The 25,111-nt window shown below is 39.0% G+C and overlaps 1 protein-coding gene across 1 annotated transcript in view; it reads left to right on the top strand.

Annotated features, from left to right (window-relative positions):
- cntnap2a (contactin associated protein 2a) overlaps positions 1 to 25,111 on the top strand; it is a 317,507-nt gene that overhangs the window by 172,320 nt on the left and 120,076 nt on the right. Inside the window, exons 8-10 of the mRNA XM_069705533.1 lie at positions 4,001 to 4,144; positions 5,083 to 5,344; positions 18,281 to 18,430. Coding sequence (XP_069561634.1) covers positions 4,001 to 4,144; positions 5,083 to 5,344; positions 18,281 to 18,430 — 556 coding nt within the window. The remainder of the gene's footprint in view (positions 1 to 4,000; positions 4,145 to 5,082; positions 5,345 to 18,280; positions 18,431 to 25,111) is intronic.

The following is a 25,111-nucleotide window of genomic DNA, read 5'->3' as shown; positions in this document are numbered from 1 at the left end:
TGAAAATGTATATCTTATTTATATTTGATGTTATATTTTTTGTGTCTTTCCTTTGGGGGGTGGAGTTTCAAAACCTGATAGGGGAGTTTCCTTCAAACATCTAAAAGGCTGCTCTGTATTCATGTTGCTAAGAGCGGACTTGAGTTGCCTGCCTGAACTGGCTTGCCGGCTTCGCTTCATGAATATTTGAGGTGTTGTGTATTTGTTATTGCAACCTAATGGTGGAGGTGAACTGAAGACTTCTAGAAAACTGGGCGCGCCTTGGGCAGGGCTAATGTTCAGCACAGAATATTGTAATTGCTAATGGGAGCACAACTCTCAGATATACGCTGAACCCTTCCAAACAGCTGGAAGTCTATAAACAGTGGTGTTTGATCATTTCCAACCCATAAGAGACTATGTCTAATCTTTATTTATCAATTGTCTGTTTTTGTGATGCTGCTTAACATTCTTTGTTTTTGAGACACATTACCTGACTTCATGCGATTTACTTATTTGCAACTGCCTTTAAACTCCTCATTACTGGTGGTCAGTACAGCACATTGATACTGCACAGGAAATTAGATATTGGTTTTACACTGTACTATATTGCTAATCCATAAAACTCACATAATTAACTCAGATAATAATAGAATTCAAAGAGTTAAGCTAATAATACTTAAAACAGAGAATTGATTGTGGAATGCATATGGGTATGAAATGCATTTGTGCGTAATGTGAGTGTGAGCATGCATGTGTGCGGGGAATCCACTGGTGGCCATGTGCACATTTTTGTGTTTGTATTGATATGCTTGTGTGTAAGTGTGTGACCTTTACTAGGTAATGCTGATATGGCTAATCTATTCCAGTGTTAAGTAGCAGACTGAGAAATGGGGCAGTGAAAACCACAGTCCAATTAAAGTGAAGCTGTGGAATTAAGGGATCTTCAGGGAAATCTATACAACAGTGTGTACCAGGGGGGATGAGTGTGTGTGTGTGTGTGTGTGTGTGTGCGTGCGTGTGTGTGTGTGTGTGTGTGTGTGTGTGTGTGTGTGTGTGTGTGTGTGTGTGTGTGTGTGTGTGTGTGTGTGTGTGTGTGTGTGTGTGTGTGTGTGTTCTGAACCCTGAATGGATCCTGGCAGCGTTATTGCGTGACTAAGTCCCTCAGCAGTTAGCAAAATTGTGACCAGCTTCTAGTCAAAGTGTGCCACTGTACTCTATTTAGTCCAAACACTACATCCTGTGTGTGTGCGCACGTGTGTGTGTGTGTGTGTGTGTGTGTGTGTGTGCGTGTGTGTGTGTGTGTGTGTGTGTGTGTGTGCGTGTGTCTTCACCTCGCATTTAAGCCTGAAGACTAAATATCCGGCTGCATTTGTGTCTACCCTTGGAAGTAATTACTGAGCTTACCGGAGCGTCACCACAGACATATTCACAACACAGACACCAGCACACCTGCACGCACACTGACAGACAGACACATCGGCTGGTAATTGCACGCTGCCCTCTATCATCACGGCCTCCTTCAGGGCTCAGAACTACATTTGAAAGAGAAAAAAAAATTAACACATGAAAAACTGTAGGAAAAATATGAAACACCGTTTACATTTTCATCAGCCACGTGTCCTTCAGCGCTTCCCAACAGATGCCTTTTTATTAGCCTCCATCTCCCGTCATCGCATCTGTTCCTCAAAGCCACTTTCTTCTTCCTTTAATGCTTTCTCCCATTGCTCCAGTGGTCATATTACACACATACTGTATATATTATGTGTATGTCAATAGTATACTGATCTCAAGGTAATTGGGAAAAAAGTGTGAAATACAGATTGCATTTCAGTTGATTTTAAAACAGATCAAACACACTGGGATTTAATTTGGGGTTGACACTGTTTGTCTGTATATGTATATAAGATCAGAGGAGTGACTATGGATCCGGTCTGATTCACTGATCCGTGCATACACACAGCTGGTCTAAAGGTGTTTCTACAATATTTGTCATAAGCACAATATGATGCCACAATTTCTAAAAACGTAGATATACTCTACTTGTAGTCCTAATCTTTCCTAAACTGTCCTTGTCTTCTTATTAGTTTAACAGCATAAAAGGTCATTTGTCTTTGAATGGTAGTTCACAGTAAAACAAAAAATATATATATATATATTTGGACTCTTATACATTTTTTGTTCTTCAGGCTCTATACTTTAGCGCATAAATTTTGAATAAAACTATGGACACAACATTAAAATGTCAAGTCTCAGCTTTAATTTGAGTTAGTTTATGTCAGTATTGAAATAACTGTGTGAAATACAGCCTTTTTAAAACATAGTGCGCAAAGCTTAGGGGCTCAAAAGTAATTGGACAAATAGAAGTCAAACAAAATCATACTATTTAATGTTTTATGGAAAATCATTTACAGTCAGTGATTGCCAGAAGTCTTCGATTACAGCCATCACTTCCTTTGGTTTTATAGTACACACAAAGTGCCAAATTAATGCAGAATAACACCGCACGGATCAACTGAGTCAATATTACTATCTGCCAAATGTCTCACTAATTCACAGGATTTGATTCTATCACTATGCAGGCTATGCTCCTACACCAAAGTAAGAAACCACCTAGTAAAAGAGCCTTAGCAACATAGTGAGAGTGTGCAGTATCTCACTGGGGTTAACAAGTGGGCCCCTTCTTTCACCAGTGTTTCGTCAAGTTCAACCCACGACACCTCGAGATGGATCATCAGCAGTCCTGATGTCCCAGAACTCCTCCCCTCAATACTCACACCCACAACCCCTACACTACCTGTTTAACATCTAACATAGTATGACTTGTGCCTACATACTTTGGCAACGTTATCTTTGCTTGAAGCAACAATATCATATCTGCTATACAAGACCACCAATACCATTCATCCTTGGTGATGATCTATCAGGCCTTCACTGCAGATACCTTCAGTGCGCTTGTTGTTGGGTCTCTCTGCCTGTAGTCTTTTCATCAACTGGAGTGCTGCTTAATCAGATTGAGATCAATCAGATAATCGACTCGGCCAGTCGAGGATTTTCCACCTCGTCACTCTTTTGTTGATTTGGTCGTATTTTTGGGATCACAACGCTTCTGAAAGATGAAGTGCCGTCTAATGTATTTTTGATCATTAATAAATGCCAGTGTGCCAGTTCAATTGGCAGCCATGCATGCACAAGCCATAACAGAACCACCACCATATTTTACAACAGATGAGATGACTGACCTTATTGATAGAGGTTACCTTTGTTTCATCAGTATATAGAACTGTGGTCCAGGAAGGAGTTTGTGTTTTTCATTCAGTTCTCTGAGGTTCTGGTTATGAAGTCTTCATCTGATCCCTGACAAGGACACACTTACATCCTGGAGAGTAGTACTGACTTGCTGTGATGTCATAAAGGGTTTTTCTTTACCATGCAAATCATTTTCTGGTCATTCACTTCCTGATCTACCAGGTCATTTACTATTTTCTAGGTTTCCTGATTGCACCAAACTGTTGATTTTGTCATACCAACTACCTTTTATATCCCTCTGATAAATGCTGGCTTATTTTGAGCATCACTATTATTTCCTTTAATTCCATGGTCACCTCTTTACTTTTCATATTCATATTCATTTTATATCTTCCACACAGCTCTTTCCTTATTGATGTTAACCCACTCGCATTAAAGCTGAGGCATTTTAATGTAGTTTCAGAATTAAAACAAAAAAATGTAATCTGCTGAAGCATAGAGCCCGAGGAACAAAACAAATGTGTAACTGTTAAAAGACTCGACTGTATATTCTCTATCACATCTTTCATTGTCTACCCTGACATTATATAAAAATCTGTTTAATACTATTTCCCCTCCAGAAAGTGTGTATATTTTACTCCACAGCTATAAGACTCATTACCAGAAACAAATAACTAGCAGTAATTCAAATATGAGAACCTAATTTGGTGTAAAATATATCTTTTTCCACTTTCCATCTCTGTTTACCTCTTTGCCTTCTCTCTCTTTCTAGTTGAGTTTTGGTGGGATGCCATACAGCGGGAAGCCAGTGGGAGGAGGGAGGAAAAACTTTAAAGGCTGCATGGAGAGCATCAACTACAACGGAGACAACATTACAGACCTGGCACGTCGAAAGAAGCTTGACACATCCAGCTTTGTAAGGGAAACATGCATGTACACACACATATACTGTAAACACAACTCCGATGCAACACCTCAATCTAAACAGTTTGAAATAATACTAATACAGGCAGCTGAATGCTGAACATGCTCATCATTGTCACTAACTTTGAATTTGACCTGAATATGGGGTTTTATTATCCACAGCACAGAAATAGTCAAAGAGATTTATAATTAATCAGATACAACTGACCTGTCAGTGCCCTCCTCCATGTGGTTGCTTCCTGTCGCTGTGCTCCCTATTTGTATCATGGCTGCCATGTCACTGCAATGACTGAGTAAGTTTGTTTTCAATGATTTCAAGAGAAGATTATTAAATGCCTTATTTCTCCTCATCAACCGCACTCTGGATAACTGCCGGATGTAACTTCTGCATATTAAGTATTAAGTCCTACAGAGCAGCCGCTGATAGACTGTAAAGACAACGTCTCGTCTGTCTCCCTGTTCTTCCTCTGCAGCGGACAGCCAGTGTATCTTCTTTGATCTCTGGTGAACTGATTGAACAAATGGAGGCACTAATCAAGTTCATTAAAGACGCACCTCTAATTCTCTCTGACTCACATACCCATTCATTTCTAATCAAAACAGATCCGCTCTCGGTTTTTAGAAAGACACACACACAAGTGCAATCAGGAATCATCTATAGCTGATAAAGCAGCTCAATATTGCGTGTTTGCTAACGATTTGATGAAGAGCACAAGGTTGGAGAAGCTTAATGGTGATTAGTGCCTAAATTCTACAAAGGTGTTTGTTTCTCTCCAGCACACTTTTGAAAGTGTTTGAAACATTTAAATGTCACCGATAGGCCCCCATTCAAGAGATTAGCTTTGGTGTTGACTTTTCTCTTTGAAGGCAAATTAACATCCTATTATTTTTCTTTGTTGGTCTCTCTTTCCCACATCTGTGTCCTAACAGCGGAACCTGTCATTCTCCTGTGTGGAGACCCACACCTTCCCAGTCTTTTTCAATGCCACCAGCTTCCTGCAGCTGCCAGGGCGCGCCAATCATAACGCAGTGTCTGTGGGCTTCCAGTTCCGTACGTGGAACGCAGATGGGCTCCTCCTGTTCAGCAATCTTGATGATGGCACGCTGGAGATCTCCCTCGAGGACGGCAAGATTGATGTTCATATCAATGTGTCGAAGGCGGCCAGAAACTACCGAGTCGACTTATCGTCAGGTGAGTTTACAGACCGATTTGCTCACATAAAGACACATCACACAAGTTCTTTTGTTCAGCAATACATTTCTCATTAAACACAAAACAAAGGCACTTTATTATACCTCCACGCGGTTCATCTTTTTGTTTTCGATACATTTTTTTAAAGCTGAAGTAAAAGACCTAAGTTAGGTTAACTTCTTTTATGCTCACAAAAGGTTTATTTCTCTCAAATTTGGTTTGCAAATGTGTTTGTGCCTGTATTGCGCACAAAAAAGGGCCACTCTAAAATGTGCAGCTTTATCTGGATTTTTTTTTTTTTTACAGTATTTCAGAATTTGGCACAATTCATTTTCGCATATCACTCCAGATATACATCTATCTGGTGTGACCATTTGCCTCGTACATCACGACACATCCCCTTCACATAGAGTAGATCAGCTTGTTGATTGTGGCCCATTAAATGCTGGTACACTCCTATTCAGTAGCTGTGATAACAAAAGTGTTTTTGTGTATTTGCAATTTAAGATGCCCGTCACTGTAGTACATTCTATCTTGTATGCTACAATTTAAGCAGTTAGGCACTTTTCCGAAGTCAGTCACATATTATTAAATTTGTACCATTTGAGATGTACCTTTTCTTTGAAAGCAATGATCACAGCTGTCACATCAGAACAATTGTGGACAGTCTCAGTTAAGATAGTCCTGTTGGTGTGGGCTTGATCTCATTCTTCGACTCTCTCCATCTTGAAATGGTCTTGATTTATGTGGTCAATAACACTAAAAAGCAGACAGATAATAGGGAATGATTTCCGACAAATAGGGCAAAGAGTAAGATCCATTTTCTCTTCTTCCTCGGAGATCCCTGACATGTAACAAGGTAGACAAATAGACCATGATAACAAAAAAAAAATGAACGATGAACTGTTAAATCAAATCATGTTTAAAGGAAGTCTAAGTTGAGTGTTACTTAATCTTGGGCTGTTTTTGATTGTCAACCTTAACTGACGCACGTCCAGCAGAAATAAGGTGGAAACGAGCAGAATGAGGTTGAAAATGATTTGATTTCCTCCAGTCTATTGGCCTCTTTCATTCCACGTCTCCTGCTCCTCTTCTCCCTCTCTTACCCTCCCCCTCCTCCCTTCCTCTTATTTCTTCGCCACCCCTTCTTTCTGTCTCCCATTCTTTCGCTTCCCTTAGACGCACTCATTTATTCTGTCCACTGCTGCTTTAATAGGCCATCATGCCCAGGGGTAGGGATTATTACAGAGTTACCCTCTAGGCTAATTGTGCTTGAGCTTGCGATTACATCGGTATTACCCGAATACACAGGCACGCAAACACGCAGTCGCACACGCAAACACACGCCCCTCCTTTGATTCTGTTATTAGTATCGCTAAGAAAGAAAGACACACAGGCTTCTGACTTCAATGACACAGTGGGAGCTTGGTAGACTTGTAATGAAATGCTTAGTTCCTCTTAATGGCAAATATACTGGGGAGAGACGCGCAGATGTGCACTCACTGAGGAGCAGAACAAGAGGAGGGAAAAAAGCAGTTACTTGAGGAGACTTGCACAATTCATTTTTTTTTTAATCTTTTCCCAGTGAGGATAATTTGTTGATGAAGCTGTTAAGCGACATCTTATTAGGACTTATAATTATGCATTCACTAGAAGGTAAAGCAATGCACACGTATCTTTTCAAATGCGACTTTTAACCTTTGTAACTTTATATGCAGCAAATTCATAGCTGGCTTTTACAGAAAGTGATATTTTACTGGAGTTAAATATTTTTCAATGTGAAAAAACACAGTGCTAAAAGAAAGGGAAATAAGGGGTTTAATTTGCCAATTAACATGTCAGAATATTTCTGTTTTATTTTAAGTGTAAAAATAATTTAGGTGTTGGTGATGAATTCCAATATACTGAATTAATATCTGATCATTTGCACACAAAAAATTAGGGTAATGTAAGTGCAAGTCCTCTAATAAACTTTCCATAGACCATTTTCAATGAAAACCAGGTTTTTAACCTGTTAACATGTCCATGTGGTGTTTTTTATATACATGATTTATATACCATGATCAAATTTAGCCATCATTACTGAGCATTTCTGCTTTGGAACTGCAGCGTACCAATGACTGTCTCAAAAACAGGCACTGAGACAGCCAGGGATTCAAACATCACACACCCAAGGAACCAATCCTGTCAATTTACGGGGTGAGGCTTTCCATATGAGCTGCTAGCTCAAGCTAAAAGCTAGTGGCAGGGGGTGGATGGATGGAGATAAAGGTGGGGACTCTTTGTATAGTCATAGATCTGTGCCTACTGAATGAAGAAAAAGGTATAGAGTTAGACATCCAAGCCATTCTTAAGCCATTAGGGGTTTTTTTTAGGGGATAATTCCAATGAACAGAGGTGAGTTTTTAGGGGTTTAATCAATGCCAGGAGAGGAACTTAAAAATATCCTCTGATTAGCTGAACTGTTGTACAGCAATTCTCACACCATACATGATGTTTACCACAATGTGAATGTATTGTAAAAATAGATAAGCCAAGTCTTTGCATTAATTGCCCACCTACTTTTAAATACAACCATGCCACCCAGTCAAAACATAAACCACATTAGCTCAGTGACAGATCCCTAAAATTAGAAACACATGTTTGACCCTCGGTAACTGCTGTGCTGTTTAAAGCTTCATTTAGCAATATTTTTTTATATAGTAGCAACAAACCAAATGACTTACTTGATGAGAGCTCTAACAAGCCATTGAGACCCAGATGTTTGTTTTTCTCAGGAATTGGTGGATCAAAAAATGCTAATTAATGTTGGATTGCTCTTGGTGTGTCATTAATGTTAAACAGTTGTTGCACAATTGCAACACATTACCCAGTCAAATATGCTGAGGCTCATTGATTGGCAGTTTCTCCCGGAGGCTATATATGATTTTGTTTTTCTTTTTTTTCACTAAAACTGCTCAATATAGGGAACAGGGTGTAATTTTCAGGTGTTGAGATATGTGTTAAGAATATGCAGTTGGAGAGAATATATATTTAAATCGTGTTCTATTTTGGTAGAGGAGGATATTTATGTGTGGACCAAAGAGATAATTTATCAGCCGTTTCATGTATGACTGTATAATGAACATTGTTCTCCAACTACCAGCTTGTAATTTAAAGTCTGCAAAGCCCAAGTGAATCGGCAGGTGCAGTACAAGAAAGAGGTGGTTGGTTTGAGGGGTCGGGGGGATATAAACTTCATATCTCTTCATAACCTCGTTCTTGCCACAGTGGGTCCAAGGTCATTAAAGTTCTTTTATTTTCCCTAATTAGAAACAGAGCAACGGGTACAGAAGATCTTGCTGACTAGAAACGCACAGAATAGTCTCCCCCCAAAAACACATATTCAAAATCTGTGTGTGTCTACAGATCTGTGGTGGTATGTGTGTATATGATTGCAACAACTTGCCCTGAGGCTGTTTGTGACCTGTGAAAACATGCTCTTTTGTCCTTTGAAAAAACTTTCATCCACTTCTTCCTGTCAAGCAGACAGATGGAGGCAAAAACTAAAGGAAACTTGAAGCCTTTGAGAGAAACCTCAAGATCAGACTATTGGTGTCTTATCAATGATTTGTGTGCATTGATAGATACTGTGTTAATATTTTTTTTTAGTCTCCCGTTACTTTACTCACTTATAAACTGTCCTGCTCTCTTTCCTTCTTTTCCACTCTCATTACTCATTTGCTTGAATTATGCAACAGCTTTGATGCAGTGGGGCTGAAAAGTGTTGCTTTGATGGCCATGCAGTAGGACCAAAGCATGTTTTCATGTTTCAAAATATAAACCAAATCCCTATTTTCCACATTGCAGAGCATGAAATGATCCAATAAACAATGAAGTCAATGAAGAAAGTTTTTTTTTGTTTTGTTGTTTTTAACCTGTTACAGATGGCTGGTAGGTGTTGTTTTTTTGTCTTTGAGTATGAGCTCTGAAGATGCTCTCCTCTGATCACCCTCTTTATTAATTATCGAATTATCGGGCACCGGCATTGTTGCCATGGAAACAATACTCATTCTCTCTCCGGTGCTTTTGCAGAGACCAAAACAATCTAATTTCTTAAGAGGTTCTCATGCAACAAAGTAAGGAAACATGTTTTTGTATTCCTGTTTGGTTTGTTAAGTAGTGGTTATTAATGTTGATTAATTAAATATGCCTCTACATCTTCAAGAAAAGATGAAAATATGGTTTAGCTCACTTCATAGTACCCCTCTATTCATGCTGTTTGACAGTGAAAAGTAACAAGGCAAGATAATCATAAATGCAGCTGAGGATTAACATGAGGCAAATTTAGAAATTCTTGTTTTAAGAAATAGAAAGCTTATTTGCCACCTCTACATTTATACTGTTGTCATCCTTTACTCAAGTCCAACATTTCATGTTGCCAATGCTTTTTTTTTTTTAACTTTACTTTACTACTATTTTAAAGCTGTCCATGTTTGCATGTGTGTTCCTGCACACACGTGTTCACCCCATCATCTCAGCTAGAAGTGATTATATCAGTTCCGTCGAGATGCAGAATTACTATCAGTCACACATGAGGTTACTTGCACAGTCCAACAGGAAAGATATGGCATTACAATAATGGAAAGGCCTGAGGCACAGATTTGAGGGGGGGGAAAAAAATCACACTACAGCCACCCCTGATTATAATGCTATATTGTCTCATTTCCCCTGAGTGTGTCTGTGTGTGTATGGCAAGGCTGAATATGTTGTATTCTTAAGGCTTTGTGTGGTTGGCATATTGCCATCCGTGAAGACGTGCAAAACTCTTCAAATTACCTTGAAAGACCAAATATTTAGGAGTGGAGGAGATGGGGGGAGTATAAATTTATGAAGACCAGAGGGCCCCATCAATTTATAGCAGACAAAATTCATGTATAGTGTACATACAGGATCAATATGAAATAGAAACGGGATGAGGGGAGAAAAATTATGGGGAAGAAGAGAGTAGCAAAGAGGAGCAGTAGTGATGAGATAGGAGATGGGAGGAAAAGGGAAAGTAAGCAGAATGGCAATGTTACAGAAATAATATCCACACTGTAGCGTCTTACAAGCATTTGCTGCATTGCGTGATATTCCTAACATGTTCTCCAGGGAGATGAGATGAAGAAAAACAAAACATTCAGGGACAGCCATAAATAATGTTCCTTCTCTATGGGCAATGCAATAATATGATAAATGGTAATACTTTCTCATATCTGTGTAATCAACTGCTACCTGAGCTCTTGAGACAGTTTCATGATATATTTAGTAGTTTATGAAATTGTCACCATCTCACTGGCTTTGGTTAATATCCTGTAAAACATTTTGGTTTTACAGTTTGCATCATACAGATTAGGTATTTAACAAACTCATTTTAATGTATTTGGCCATTCGTAAAAGTTTAATAATGGGAGACGTGCACAAAACACACTATTCATATCTTTTCATTTTCACAAATTGTATCACTCCATTTGTCCTTTCGTGTGGTTGCCCAGTAATTTTTATAAACTCACTCTGACTCACTCTCACTCTTTTTATTTGTTTCCCTCTTTCACACGTTGCCCTTGTTTGCTGTTGGTACCGACATGTCATTCGTTATTAGTATTTCCTGCTGTCTTTTTTCCCACTAATCTTGTTTTATTTATTTATTTCAGCTTTTTCCAGCTCTCTTTTGCCATCAAAATGTGATCGGTCTGATGCAACTGTCTGTTATCCATCATTGGTCTCAGTGGCACATGTAGCTGAAATCAACAGAGATACAGTCGCAGCACACTTTCAGAAGACAGATAAACACAAATGTGCACACTCCTCTTTAAACCTGTGGGATATCACTTGGTGTTGGTTAGTTGGAAGAAAGCCAGTCATGAATCTGCATGTCGGCCCTCTAACTGTGTGGTGGTGTTGGTCTCTACTCTTTTCTGTTTGTGCACTGGCTCGACCCTTTCTGCTTTACAAGACTTTTTTTTTTTTTTTTACACATTTACTGACACAACTGCAGTCAAAGTGACAGTGTGGATATTAGAACACTTCTGATGGTCAGGTAGTTCTCTTTAAGACCCAAACTGTGTTGGAGTGCTGTTAGTGTCATCAGTCAAACTGGTTTTCCTTCAGATAACATTTAACCAGTTTATCTACGAGGTCAGGCACTGCTACAGCTGAAGGATTTCACTGTGTTGGTTCACTTGGGACTTCATGACACGTGTCGGAGTCATATCTAGCGTTACCATAGTAACAGGTGCAATGTGCACCTCATGTCAGTATCTATGTGTAATGTTTGTATTTTTGAATGTGTTTGGGAATAGGCATGAAAATAACTTGCTACTCTACCTAAAGTAACCCAACCTGTTATATTGTGGTGCCTTTTCATAGAGAAAAAACTCCTACTATGTTATCTGTTAATTGCATAAAATATGTTTTTAAGCATATTAATACTGTGTATTTGTGACATGGCAGTTTGACACAGAGTAAGTGGCTCTATTATGAGTCTGCAAAGCTTTTTTTATCTTGCTGGAGGTTCTGGGGCTGTAAATTCCCAAATATCCCATTTATAAAACAAACAAATAATAAGTGAACTTGGATGCTGGATTGTGTCATTTTGTATTTTTTTTATCATTTTATTCTGTCTTGAATACACCAGTGAGAAATTAATGTTCACTGCTGTGTTGTATTGTTTTGATTATAACACAGTTGGCAAGCAAAATTAATTCTGACAATATTTCCTCATGCAGTTTAATTGTTTGTTTTTCCATATAAAAAAGTTAAAATATTATGAGTTTTATGTCAGTACTATGGAAGATGAAATGGGATATCACTTTTTTATATAATTATGTATAATACGGTAAATATGATGGGTCTTGCTGAGTGATAGTGTGTGACACAACTTACATTTACACACTATTGGTTAGTGTTAATATAGATTTTAGACTGTCGTAATTAATACATATTTTATGCAAGTAATAATTAAGTTACTTGGATTAAGGTCATAGAGTGTATACAGAAAAACATAATGAGCTAAATAACCCGTAAAATGAAACATTAGCTCCGTTAGTGGAGGGTTGTTGTGACATATTCCTAAAATGCTGTAATCCAAGTAAACTTGTTCATCAGAGTTTGCATAGTTTTATATATTTTCACATGATAATCCTCATTGTTAATCGTTACAGCTGTTTCCATGCACGCCTCATATTTCAGTACTGAACTAATGGAGCATCAAACTAAGGAGAAAAATAACTCCTCTACCTTTGATGACAGGAGTCAGCTAAGAACATTCCAGCTTATTGCTCATCATGCACATTAGTTATTGAATCAGTGACTGCAGCGCACCAAACTCTTTTTTCTGAGGATATAAATGCCAAATTGAGGTAACAATTTTCATAAACTTTGAATGAAGTGTTGTCAAATGGGCAACTGGAAAGTACAAAAAAAACACTTATTTGATAAGCAAAGTGAATCTATTGGATTCATTTCAGTGCATCATTGCCATGGCTATCTAAACACTGTGTTTTAGGTATTGGTAAAGATATGAATCTACATTTGAAACTCACTGATGGAACAGTGAGAAACCACTGGAGATGCTCACGGAGGTAGAATCATCACACAGCCCACAGTTTCTTTGAAGACGCATACAGACCACACTTCCCTGTTCCAGCTGTAGAATAAATGCATTCCCAATGAATGTATGACCATTAGTTGCCTCAGGATTATGCCAAAGTCTCTCTATTGTGGAGTAAATTTACTGCTATCCATTCAGAATTTTTATTGATGAAGGCAGAAAATCTGAAGTAATAGACTCCTTTGACAGACGCTGTGAACGTACCAGCAACAGTCGAGATTTGGAAAGCTCAGGCCTGTCCATCACTAGAATGGTAATATGATGCCTGTGGTATTTCATTGCCGTAGTTGTGTTGTAAGCCACCGATATTTGTCAAGACTTACTGTAACTGAAGACAAGTCGGGTTTTAAAAGAGAATAGTTACATTTTTCTTGAAGTGGTCAGTTCAGCAGAGAAAGCCAGCTTCAGAGTCTGGAAACACAAAATAAAAACATTTAACGAAGAGAATTTTACACACAAAATTAAAGGGAGATAAATTATAGGATAGAAACAAGTGATTATTTTCCTGGGAACATAATGAAAACAGTCCGTCAGTTCTATTTTTTAGAAATGTATTGTTTATGAGTATGCTGTCTCCAGTTAAGGCATATACTGTATGTATTTCTTGTCTTTGATCTAAATACCTGCATTCGTCTTGTGTATCTCATCCAATTTGTTATTGCTGAGCTGCAGTTCAGTCTTAGAGTCCTCCAGCTCTTCCCTGAGAGCTGTCACCTCCTCCTTCTGCTCCGGCACCACCTCCTCACTGGTTGTCACTCTGAAAACCAAGGCTGCCAGTTTCGCTGCTTCTTGTACTAGAGTCATGAAAGCTTACAATGTCTCTACTGCTCTTTCAAGATTTCCTAAAATTACCAAGTCTGTGATTTTGTAATTACATAAATCAGTTTCTCAGCCTCCTCCACCGTTTTTCTTAGTTCAGTCTCGGTCACTTGCAGCTCTGCTATAATTGCTGTCACTTTGTTTTCAGTGGTTGTCAGGCTGGTGCTTGTCATTGAAATATCATAGAGGGTGAGGTGGAAGTTCCATTGCTGTTGATATGACATTATATTCAGTTTATGGCCAGTCCATTTATCTTTTTTTATTCTATTTTTATATTCAGGGAAAAACATTAGCAACAAGCTACGACAGTCTTTTTTTGCATTGGTTTTCATTTATGAATAATTTCATTTTAATTAACATTAATTTCTGCATAAATTTATTTTTCTCTTGGTGGTGATTTTATGTCAGGTTTAATGGATTCATAATTACATTTCTGCTGTGCAAATATTAATATTTATATAAACATATGTTTCAGTTTACCTTCCATTTACACACATTACATGCAGTAGATTAACTGGATTTAGCCTGCTTGTTTTCAGCCTATTCTATGACTGAAACACTGTAAATCAATCGATTGGATTTTACTAATTATTTATTAATAAAAATAATAATAGGAATTTAATTTAAGAGATTTTTAAGAAAAATGCTAAAGATATACTTTAAATGTCTCACATTCAATTGTGAATATTTGTGGAACGGAACAAGAAAATTATATGTCAGCTTTGTTTTTAAAAAGTTGTATTAGTATTTTTTTTGACATTTTATAGCAGGGGTCTCAAACTACTCATGTTTAGTAACATTGTTTCACATAGCTGAGCTCCACCTAAAACAGCTGAATAACCTCTCTTATCTGAACAACAACAAACTGATACTCAACAAACACATATTTAACCAGTAGCTCACGGGGTGCCCGGTTGGAGACCCCTGTGTTATAGACTGATGTAGCAAAAACATAATTGGCAAATTAATAGATAATAAGAATGTTCATAAATAATCATTGTGGCCCCAGCTTGCACATCACAGATGTTTGCTGTCTGTGTTGCACTCCAGTCTTAGTATTCCTCAGCTCCACCCTGCGCTCCACCACTGTGTCTCTCGGTGCCGGTGCTCTCAGCTCATCCCAGACATCATTCTTGTCTGGCCCCTCCTCGTCTGTAAGCCTCGGTCAGCTCCTCCACTGTCTCCTTGAACACATGTCCCAATAGAGAGAACAGCAGCACCAGCAGCAGCAGACTACCCCTCCTCGTACAAAGCTCACCCCTCCAGAAATACCTCTAGCTAATGAAATGGAATGAAATGTTACAGTGTACAGTACTGTGTAAAAAAAAACCTTTCAGAGTAACCACAGGAGTAGTCAAAGACAATTCACCCTTATTTGTGTCTTGCAGAATTGGCACAAGAAAATCATCCCTGACTAGCATACACAGTTGACGTTTGTAAGAATAAGTTTGTTTTTATGTATTTTTACTTTCAAAACAACCCCCGCACTAACACACCAGAAAATTAGTTGGAAACATTTTTTTCTCATAAACATCGTTGTTTATCTTGTTTATACAGATGGTGTCTTGTTTATGCAGATGGTCAGCAGCTACAGTGGACACACACCTTTAAGACGTGCATTGAATTAATTCCTCTGCTGACATAAACAATGACTAGTGCATCGGATGACAGTGGGTTTTTTTTTTTTTTTTTTTTTTTTTAAACAGCTTTGGATGGAATTAATTAATTGACTTTAAAAGTTATTTTGTCCTTAAAGAAAGGAAAAGGAAGTGCTAAAATATGACAAGACTGATAGCCGTTCAATATGAAACAGTATTCTAAAATTCTGGAGCAATCTAATTAGGTCCACATTTCATTGTTTACTTTATACAATCATTTGTTGTTTTCAGTGCATTATTTTCACTTTGGAATGCCATTATTGCTGCAGTTGACTTTTATCCTCATGAGATGATGTGAATGAAGTCACAATTCAATTTCTTCACTTTCATGTCAGTGAAAACAAAAAACAATCCAAGTCACTGGTTAGCCCATCACCTTGTTATCAGGTCACTGCATATGAATGACAACTCCAAAACAAGCTGTGAAACAGTGTCACCTAGTTAAATCTGAAGGATTCCCTTCCTTCCTCTTCTTTATTTGTGCTCTTTCTTTTTTTTTTTTTTTTTTATCTATGACAGACAGACAGCATGTGTGTGATTTGAGCCTGTGTGTTTGTTGTGTAACAGTGAGAGAGGAGAATCACAAATGTGAGCATGTGTGGGTTTCAGCAGGAACTTGCATCTGTGTGAAGGTTTACTAACACTGCCATCACTGATAAGCTCATCATTCAAAGCTATTGCAGGTGATGTAAAACAGATGAGGGGACACAAGGCTGTACAGTATCTATTTTCCATTACGTTCAAGGGGTTATAGAGAGCGACAGGATGGAGCAGATCTTGATTACATCAAACCAATATACAGGCGGTTATGTAACTGTCAGTGAAGGAGGTTATCAAGGTCGCTCTCTACCTGATTTAAATTTTGTGTTGTCATTCACACACGCAAAGCAGACACTGTCATCAGATTTTCTGTCATTACATTTGGGTTTGTGACCTTTCAAGTAGAACAAAAAATCATTGTTGAACATTATCATTGTATTTTTTTTTTCTCTCCGATAGAGCTTGTGAAACTATTTTGTGTTTGTTTTGTACTGCGTATAGTTGTGTGTGTATGCATATTCAACCAGCTTTGCCCTGAATATGGCCACAGTGGTCTCAACTTTCAGCAAGTGGCCATCTTGGCCCTTAATTTCTTCTGTCACTGCTTTCACATCACACACACACACACACACACACACACACACACACACACACACACACACACACACACACACACACACACACACACACACACACACACACACACACACACACACACACACACACACACACACACACAATCGGTCACCCTGCTGATGGAGATTAATTAGTGTAGACTCCCTGCTGATATGAAAGCCGGGGTCTGCAGGTGCATTCTGGGAAGAAATAAACAGTGCGAAAGTGTGTGTTATAGACAGTGAAGACTCACACAGAAACTGCCACACACAAAACAAATGCACCAACAAAAGCTTGCACACCGTCTTACACACATGCTTCAAATGTATTGGCACATGTACCACGCTAAGGTATATGTGTATTGACTTGCATTGCAGATCCATGGGAACATGCACTCTGCTGAGACTGATTTGCACATGACCGTACCTTGAACTTTGCTACTGTGTCCTCACTATCGATATATTAGTCAGTGAAGCAGTGAACTAAGCCCAATTGAAAAAGACAGACACTGCAGCAGATGTCCACAACAGGAGAGAAGTATAAAGACAGAAAGGGGGTGGGGGGGGAGTGAAATGCGGAGATACAGGAAGGAAGATAAAGACAGAGAGACGGAAGAGGAATCGGGGACAAAAACAGAGGCAAGGAGAGAAGGATGAATAGAGATTGGTGTCAGTAAGAGGTGATGTATAGAGGAGAGGACGTTGAGAGTGAGCTGGCTTCTCTCTCAGCTCTAGCAGTAATGTCCCTTTCCAAAACATCACTCATATTTAATGGAGCACGGCTACAAGGGAAAGGAGAAAAGAGGGGAGAGCACAAAACGTGCATGGACGAAACTCACACATACCTCGCTGACACGTGCAGACAACAGAGCACATTAAAGACTTGCACAAAGTGCTCAAAGTCGCACAGGCACATAGAGAACACGCACACATGCACTTGGGTACTCAGACGGAAACAGGGTTCTCTGAGAGTTAATGGAGTTGAGACACAGGGGCCTTAAGACTGGGATCTGCACTCAGCTTGCAAAAGAGGAGCAAAGAAAGACAGAGCGAGAGAAGAAAATAGAAGGGAAGAAGAACTGAGGGGCATTGGCATACATATGTACCTGTGTGTAGAAGAGAGGGAAAAACCCTGTTAGAGGCAGGAAGATGATCCTCAATTAAACTCAGTGTGAGCCACACTCAACAAACACACTGGAGGAAAATAAATTGTCTCACAAAATACAAGGTAAACAAAGAGAGATAGCCACACATCACAAGAATAAATTTGATTTCCTAGTTTCACCACCCACACATTTCTCACAATCTCACTCATGATGAGTCACTCAGTTTACTTTTTGTTAAATCCCATTCAGAGTTTCAACAGTCTCCTCTATCCTCCTACAATGTAAAAAAAAAAAAAGAAGTTAACTTTTAACATAGAGAATAAAAGAAGCATTTCTTGTCAATAAAGAATGGTGCTGCAGTAATTAGTCCTTTGAAATAACTGAGCTCATTTTAATTTTTGTAGTGTTTTTGTTTCAAGTCGTCACTCAGGTACACCTTTGTTCTCTCAAAGACTTTTGTTTTTTAACACTTTGAGAAAGTGGCTTTTACAATTCACTCAAAGACACTTTTGCATCATGTGTTTTCTGAAGACATCTGTATCCGCCCCACCCCCACCCCACTCCAGGTTCAGGCCTCAATGATGGCCAGTGGCATGCGGTACGTCTGATCGCCAAGGAGAACTTCGCCATGCTGACGATGGATGGCGAGGAGGCGTCTGCTGTGCGCTCCACCTCACCTCTTACCGTCACCACGGGAGGAACCTATCACTTGGGAGGTAAGGGTCACCTGTCGTTACAGATCTGATGAGAACAACACACCTCTCTCTTCGACCTTCGTCCCATCACATTTCCCATCAGGGAAGTCTAAGATTCTCACTGTGCTCAGAAAGGAAATCTGACACGTTATTTATATTTGTTTACATCCTGGTTGGATTTCAGTCAACCTGCACTACTAATATCATGAATTTTATCAAATCCGGTTGTATTACTTTGAGCACATAGCCTTACATGTTTACTTAAAATGAGCCTGTAGGACACAGAAACCTGCTCAATTCCATGTAAAAATACAGTTCTTACCCATATTTATTTGTGTGTGTTCATGCTAAATATGTCTTCCCGTCATTTATCTTGGTTGAAATCTAAATCCCAGTGGTCAGATTTAGGAAGTTCGTCTCTTAGCAAGACTCCAGACACAACAAAACCGCAGGACACAGAGGCAAACACACACACACACACACACACACACACACACACACACACACACACACACACACACACACACACACACACACACACACACACACACACACACACACACACACACACACACACACACATACACACATACAAATACACATGCAGCAGCTTCGATCTGTCTGAATTAGGAAGACGCCAGGTTAATGATGCCAGACACCGCTGTCCGTCTGTTGGAAGATGGTCCGTATCTAAGTGTGTAACACTCTGTGTGTACGTGTAACTGTGTGTGTGGGCACCTGTATGAAATTACAGTAACTAAGAGAGATTGTCTGAGTCTGATAGCTCCATCAGGCCTCTGTCCCGCTCTCCCTATCCGAGCACAATCCTCTCCATCAACAAAATCATTTCCTACAGCCGGTCAATAAGGATCAGAGCACGTCACACTTACAAATACACCTTCTTTTATTCTGTTGTTTATTTTAATTTACTCCTCGCTGGTATTGAGTAAATCCCCTCATGTCATAATGGCTCTTTACTTTTGATTTATAAAGTGAATTAATTAAAATTAGTGAGGCTTTGATATTGTCAATCTAAAACCTGTAAAAATATTTTAACTGTTTTTTTTTTTTTCCAATCCAAGTTGTTGCAGAATCGTTCAATTTAATCTGGACTTTTTTTTTTTTTTTTGCTGTTTTGTTTGTGTGTGATTGCTTGACTTTATACTATCTTAGATATCCTTTGTCTTTTTGGATCCCTCCTCTCGATCCAATTGGTGATTTATTGATTTTAGTAAGCTAAACTGCGAATCAATAGTGGCTGAGAGGAGAGAATCTCTGTAATGTCTTTACTCTTTGAAGAGGACAGAGGATGCAGACAGACAAAGGAAGAGTCAAACAGAAGACATGAAAGATCGTTAATAGAGTATAACAGAATGTGATGAAGAGAGAGAATTTTATGGAATAAAAATATAAAAGTTAGCTTGTCTCAAAAGAGGATATATTTAACAAGAAAACCTTGAACAGGTGAATATCTTACTGGCTTGATTAATATATATACATATAATCACGTGGTTTTATGCACATATACTGTTCGTTTATTCCCTCCCACACACTGTGTACACTCACGCATAAAAAATGTGTATGATTCAGAGAAATAAAACCGTTTTTTCGGTGGGTTTTCCCCCTCTGAAAGTAGTGTGTGGGCTGAATTGGTAGCAGCTGTGACTGGGGGTTTACTCGCTAATTTTACATGACATAATGAATGCTGAGAAGCAGGCAGCCTGGTGGTAAATACAAGTCTGAAGGCTACAGGGAATACAAAACTGTTGATTATTACTATAGCAAGGATTACAAAATGATATTTAGGCCACTGCTTCACATGTATCTGGAAAGTTTTGAAAATATATTTCTGAAGCTGTTTCACCCAATTCTTAGTCCAGGCTTCAGATTTCTTGATTACTTCCTCATGGTTGAGTTTGGTTTATTTCAATAGAAAGATTTAAATCATGTCCACCGATTTGTCCTCAAATTTCATGACCCAGATTATTTTTTTCTGTGTCAAATGCCTTACCTCTTCATTAATGTAGATTTACAATGAAGACCTCAAATTATCTAAATCTGTGTATGTGTGGGTTCTTGTAACCATGTCAACTTGTATGAACAGTGTATGAACGCATGCACACAAACATATAAATTTACAACTCAAAATTAAAAACAGTCCACTTCATCACGTTCAGATGCTCATTTCCATCTCTGAGCAGGTAACAGAATAATATAGTGAGTGTACAAAAGATAGTTTAGCCTTCGGCTTGCCCTCAATTACTCCCTCTGATCGCTCAGCTTGATGAGTCAAAGAGGCCAAGTGCATTAAGCCGTCCTAAAGCTCTCTAACAGTATTCCATCAGCACTTTCTATGTGACCGAGACGGTTCTATCAGTGTGCCACAATTAGCAGGAACCCTTCAGTATCATGAACAATCCCTGTTCCTTTACATACAGGACCGGACTTGAGATCATTTCTGTGAGTAATGTATGTAGGCACAGTCATCCAGGTAGCCATCTGCTTCAAATCACGTGACTTTGAGGCATCAACCTGCTGCGTTTTCATTGGCAATGGTAGCTGATCAGTGACCATCGAGTGAACCAGACTTCGTAAACAAAGTAGTACTATCTTATCATGGTAAATACATATTCTTGTGCTTTTTGTTTTATGTCGTCTGTCTGTGCTCATTGTTGACAACTACTGTTTTTAGCCACCCTTTGTTTTCTATTTAAACTTTGATTTCCTAGTTTAATAGCAAAAAGGCATCAAACTGTAAAATGATATGACTCTGCTTACACCCCTTGTAGCAATAGGTGTGTATTTGTTTTAGGTTGACCTTTCTTCATCTTATTGTGATGCTTGTAGTGAACATATTAGAGCATATGGTGTCCATGAAAAGTGGAGGATATGGAAAATGCTATTAATTTGAGTTCAGTGTAACCAACACGTTCGTTATAACCATTTTTACATGGAGACAAATATTCTGATATTTAAAAGCCCAAACAGAAAAAAAATGCTCAATCAGAAAGGCACAAACCTTTCAAACCTGTGATTGAAAAAAAAAGTCATGTAAACAATGACACTTTCTTTCTGTGCATGCTTTCCGTCTTGACGTAAATACGTGTGGACGTACATTTCTTCCTCCACTTCCAAACAACGGCAGCTTCCAAGCAGAACTGGACCCCAGCTGAGTTTGTTTTTGATAGAAACTCTTAAAGAACTGAATGTTATTGGACATCTAAATGCATTGCAAAGTACCATCAAACAAAAAGGCCTTCTTGTGCGCGCCTTGTCCCCTTCATTGCTTCCAGTAGCAGTAAGCATGTGTTGTTAAGAAGCTTTTGCTTAATTAAGAGAGAGATATATCTCCATCTTCAGGCTGCTGCTGATCAAACACATGATGTATTCAGATTGTATCCCATCACATCATGTTAACAGTTGACCCCGAGACTTCAATCCAAATGATTTCATATAGAAGGAAAAAATGAGTGTCTGTAACAGCAGCCAGTGTTAGGCTGAAGGCTGCTATTGAAACTTTGATTGGATGCCAGAGGAAAGAGGGTTTGACTGCCTGTTTTCATTTCATGTTTTCCCTCTAGTGTTTACTAAGCATGACCATCTGCTACATTAAATCAAATTAGGGCTACTTATGTTATATCGAAGTTTGACTGCCAGACATATGGAGGGATATACAGCACATACAGTACGACTCACACAAACACTGAGACACAATGTTTTACCTGAACTGTTCAGAATAATTAGTGTGCCATTCGACAGGTAATTTTCCTTTAGAGGCACTCAGACAAACACACACACACACACACACACACACACACACACACACACACACACACACACACACACACACACACACACACACACACACACACACACACACACACACACACACACACACACACACACACACATACATACATACATACATACATACATACATACATACAAAGATTGTTTACACAGAAACATTGGTCTTTATGAGATAATTATCAGTCTGTGTTAAATTGAATAGAAACTGGGTGAGTGTGCGTGTGGGTAACACAGCAGTGATCTTACCTGACTTCAAAGTGAACAGAATATCACCCGTGGGTCACAATCAGGGCTGGACTGGGACAGTCCAAAATTGGCCCTGGCATTATTGTTCTGGGCAGCCCACCACAATCAGTTGGACACCTGCCAGAACACGGTGCTTGTGGTCCACTTAAGTACATGTACCTACTGTACTCTACTCCAAACCTACTACAAAGCTAAGCAGAAAGTGCTTTAGACGAGTGCACCAGTGTACTCAGTCGTTCTTTACTGACTCCCTACATGGTGCTCATATGTAAAAAAAAAAAAAAAAAAGTTCCTCAGTGTGTTTACATTTATGTCCAGATATGTTGGAGATCACTGACAAACCTGTGCAAAACAACAAAACAAAACTGTGCAATTTACACAATAACATACTGTTAATTAGCAAATAATTGTATATTTAAGTAATCTATGGAGCTGCTCCATCTTATTTCCTTCGATACTAAATTATTTCATAGAGATTTCAAATATCTAAATATTTATGATGAAATATTGCATGAGGTGTAAGTAGTTAATAAGGCTCCTATTTTTTTTTTATTATTATCAGAGAGGAGGAATAGTTAGATCTTTATGTGACAGGACAATGAAATCCATTATGTGCTTATTTGTTTGGAAATTTGACCCATATTTCACCGACCGTGTACAGATGCATGCTCAATGGACAGCAGCACCAAACGGTATGACTTACTGTAGGTGGAGGACTACTCCACAGATATTTAAAAAAAATTATAAAAAAAACATAATCCAATGATCATCATATCTGGCTGAAAATAACCTCTGTAGGCTGAACATCAGCAGGCCTAAATCTTAGCAGAGGAGAGCTACAGCTTCACTACTTGACTGTAATTAGGTGACCACCAGCATCATACGATGGTTTAACTTAATGAGAGTATATCTTATTATTATGGTCATTAATTTAAGTCAGCACCATCATAGTCGTTACGGCAAAGCACATACACTGCATCCCTGCGAGTCCCTGTTAAGTCATTTAGTCACTCCATGCTTACCGCCTTACCTCCCCTCTCCTCCTGCTCACTCTGGCCCTTCTCAGCTTCCCTGTCACTCCTCTGCCTGGCAGTGACCAGTCTATAATCGCCTCCTGTCTTTATTGCTGCACAATGTTGGTAATTGCAGCTGACGTTGAAACTACTGCAGCCCTGCCAGTTAACACATTCGTTATTTGGGCGCATTTGATGACATCTGCCTTTTAATTTTTTTGGTCCACCACTTCTCCACTTCCCCTTTGTGCTCTGGTCTGTCTTTTTAGACACCTCCACAGATTTTTGTGGACACGGTGGGTCAGAGGGGCAAGGCTGGGGCCAAGTAACAGCTGTGATTGGTCCAGCCCAGTATCAGTACAGAAAGTAAACCAATGGTTGGTCATCTGCCCCCCATTTTTTTTTAATTAAATGACAAATTGTGTATTAAATTACATTGGTCCCAAAGTGAGCGGGCCTACGTGGAAAATGCCCAGTATGCCAGATTACCAGTCCAGGACATGATTACATTTAGTGTCCTCCAGGCCAAAAATGCCTCCATCAATTTAACACATTGAGAACATTTAGCCAGAGGACGGTAAAATACAATCACTGCCTGACTCAATAAATATAAACAAGCCAGCTACTTTTGTCTGTCCCACCAACGATGATCATGTCTGAGTTGAGACATTTCTGCAAACACAAATGTCTAACACATTTGTGTTTCCTAATTACAAGCTTTAATGCAAAGAAACAAAACTAAACAAATGTTTGCCAAAAAGATGCAGTAACATTTCAATGTGACAGACACGTTATTTTATATATATTGTTGCATATATTACTGGTGTAATCACAATGTTTATTTTTAAGTTCAGGGGCGTTAAAGTGAATAACTTTTGCTTTGGGTGTAATTGCCCTGTCTTTTCTAAATCTGTGACATTAAAATTCATGTGGCATCATAAACCCAGGGTACAGGGTTACGAGATATTACACTCTAGATGTCAGTGGGAGGAACAGGCCGGAGTTTGAGCCCTCTCTATTCTTCTATTCGCTTTTCTTTTTTCCACTTTTCCTCCCCTGCCTCGTTTCTTTCCTTCTCTCAGATTCCTAAGTTTATCTTGTCCTCTTCACCTTTGGCCCTCATCTTCTTCCCTTTCCCTCTTGTCAAGTCAACCCCCTTTTCTCTCTCCTTTCCTCTTCCTCTCCTCTCATCTCCACTCGTCTCTCCTTTCGAGCGCCTGCTTTTGGAAGCAGTCTCCTGAACCCAAAGCCTATTTTACGGGGAGTAGTTTCTCACTCCTGACACTACGCTTAAAGAAATTAGAAAGTGACTGACACAAGACATCCACAAATTGAATTTCTCAAGAGGCAAGACAGACGGACGCTCACACAAACACAGACATGCACATACACAAGGCCATAGAGTCATGCTCTTTTCTCTGCAGGAACAGGGTACAAATGAATGCACTAATGAGAGAGTAGTCAATTATGGGGCGTTCCACCCTGAAGCGCCCTGGTGTTTGATAACAGTGGGGGAAAAAAAGAGTTTGCAGTGTCTCCTATATTAGTTTTGCAATCTCCACTTCCAATTTTCTCACACTAACTTGTTCCAAACACTGTCACATCATTTCTTAGCTCATTGCTTCTTCTTTAT

The sequence above is a fragment of the Brachyistius frenatus genome, unplaced genomic scaffold (genome assembly GCF_029030835.1).
Source record: "Brachyistius frenatus isolate BFR_SWC_R1_liver_20210118 unplaced genomic scaffold, ASM2903083v1 Contig_57, whole genome shotgun sequence".
Lineage (NCBI taxonomy): Eukaryota > Metazoa > Chordata > Actinopteri > Embiotocidae > Brachyistius > Brachyistius frenatus.
The sequence above is the reverse complement of the archived record's forward strand: the minus strand, read 5'-3'. Positions and strand labels throughout refer to the sequence as shown.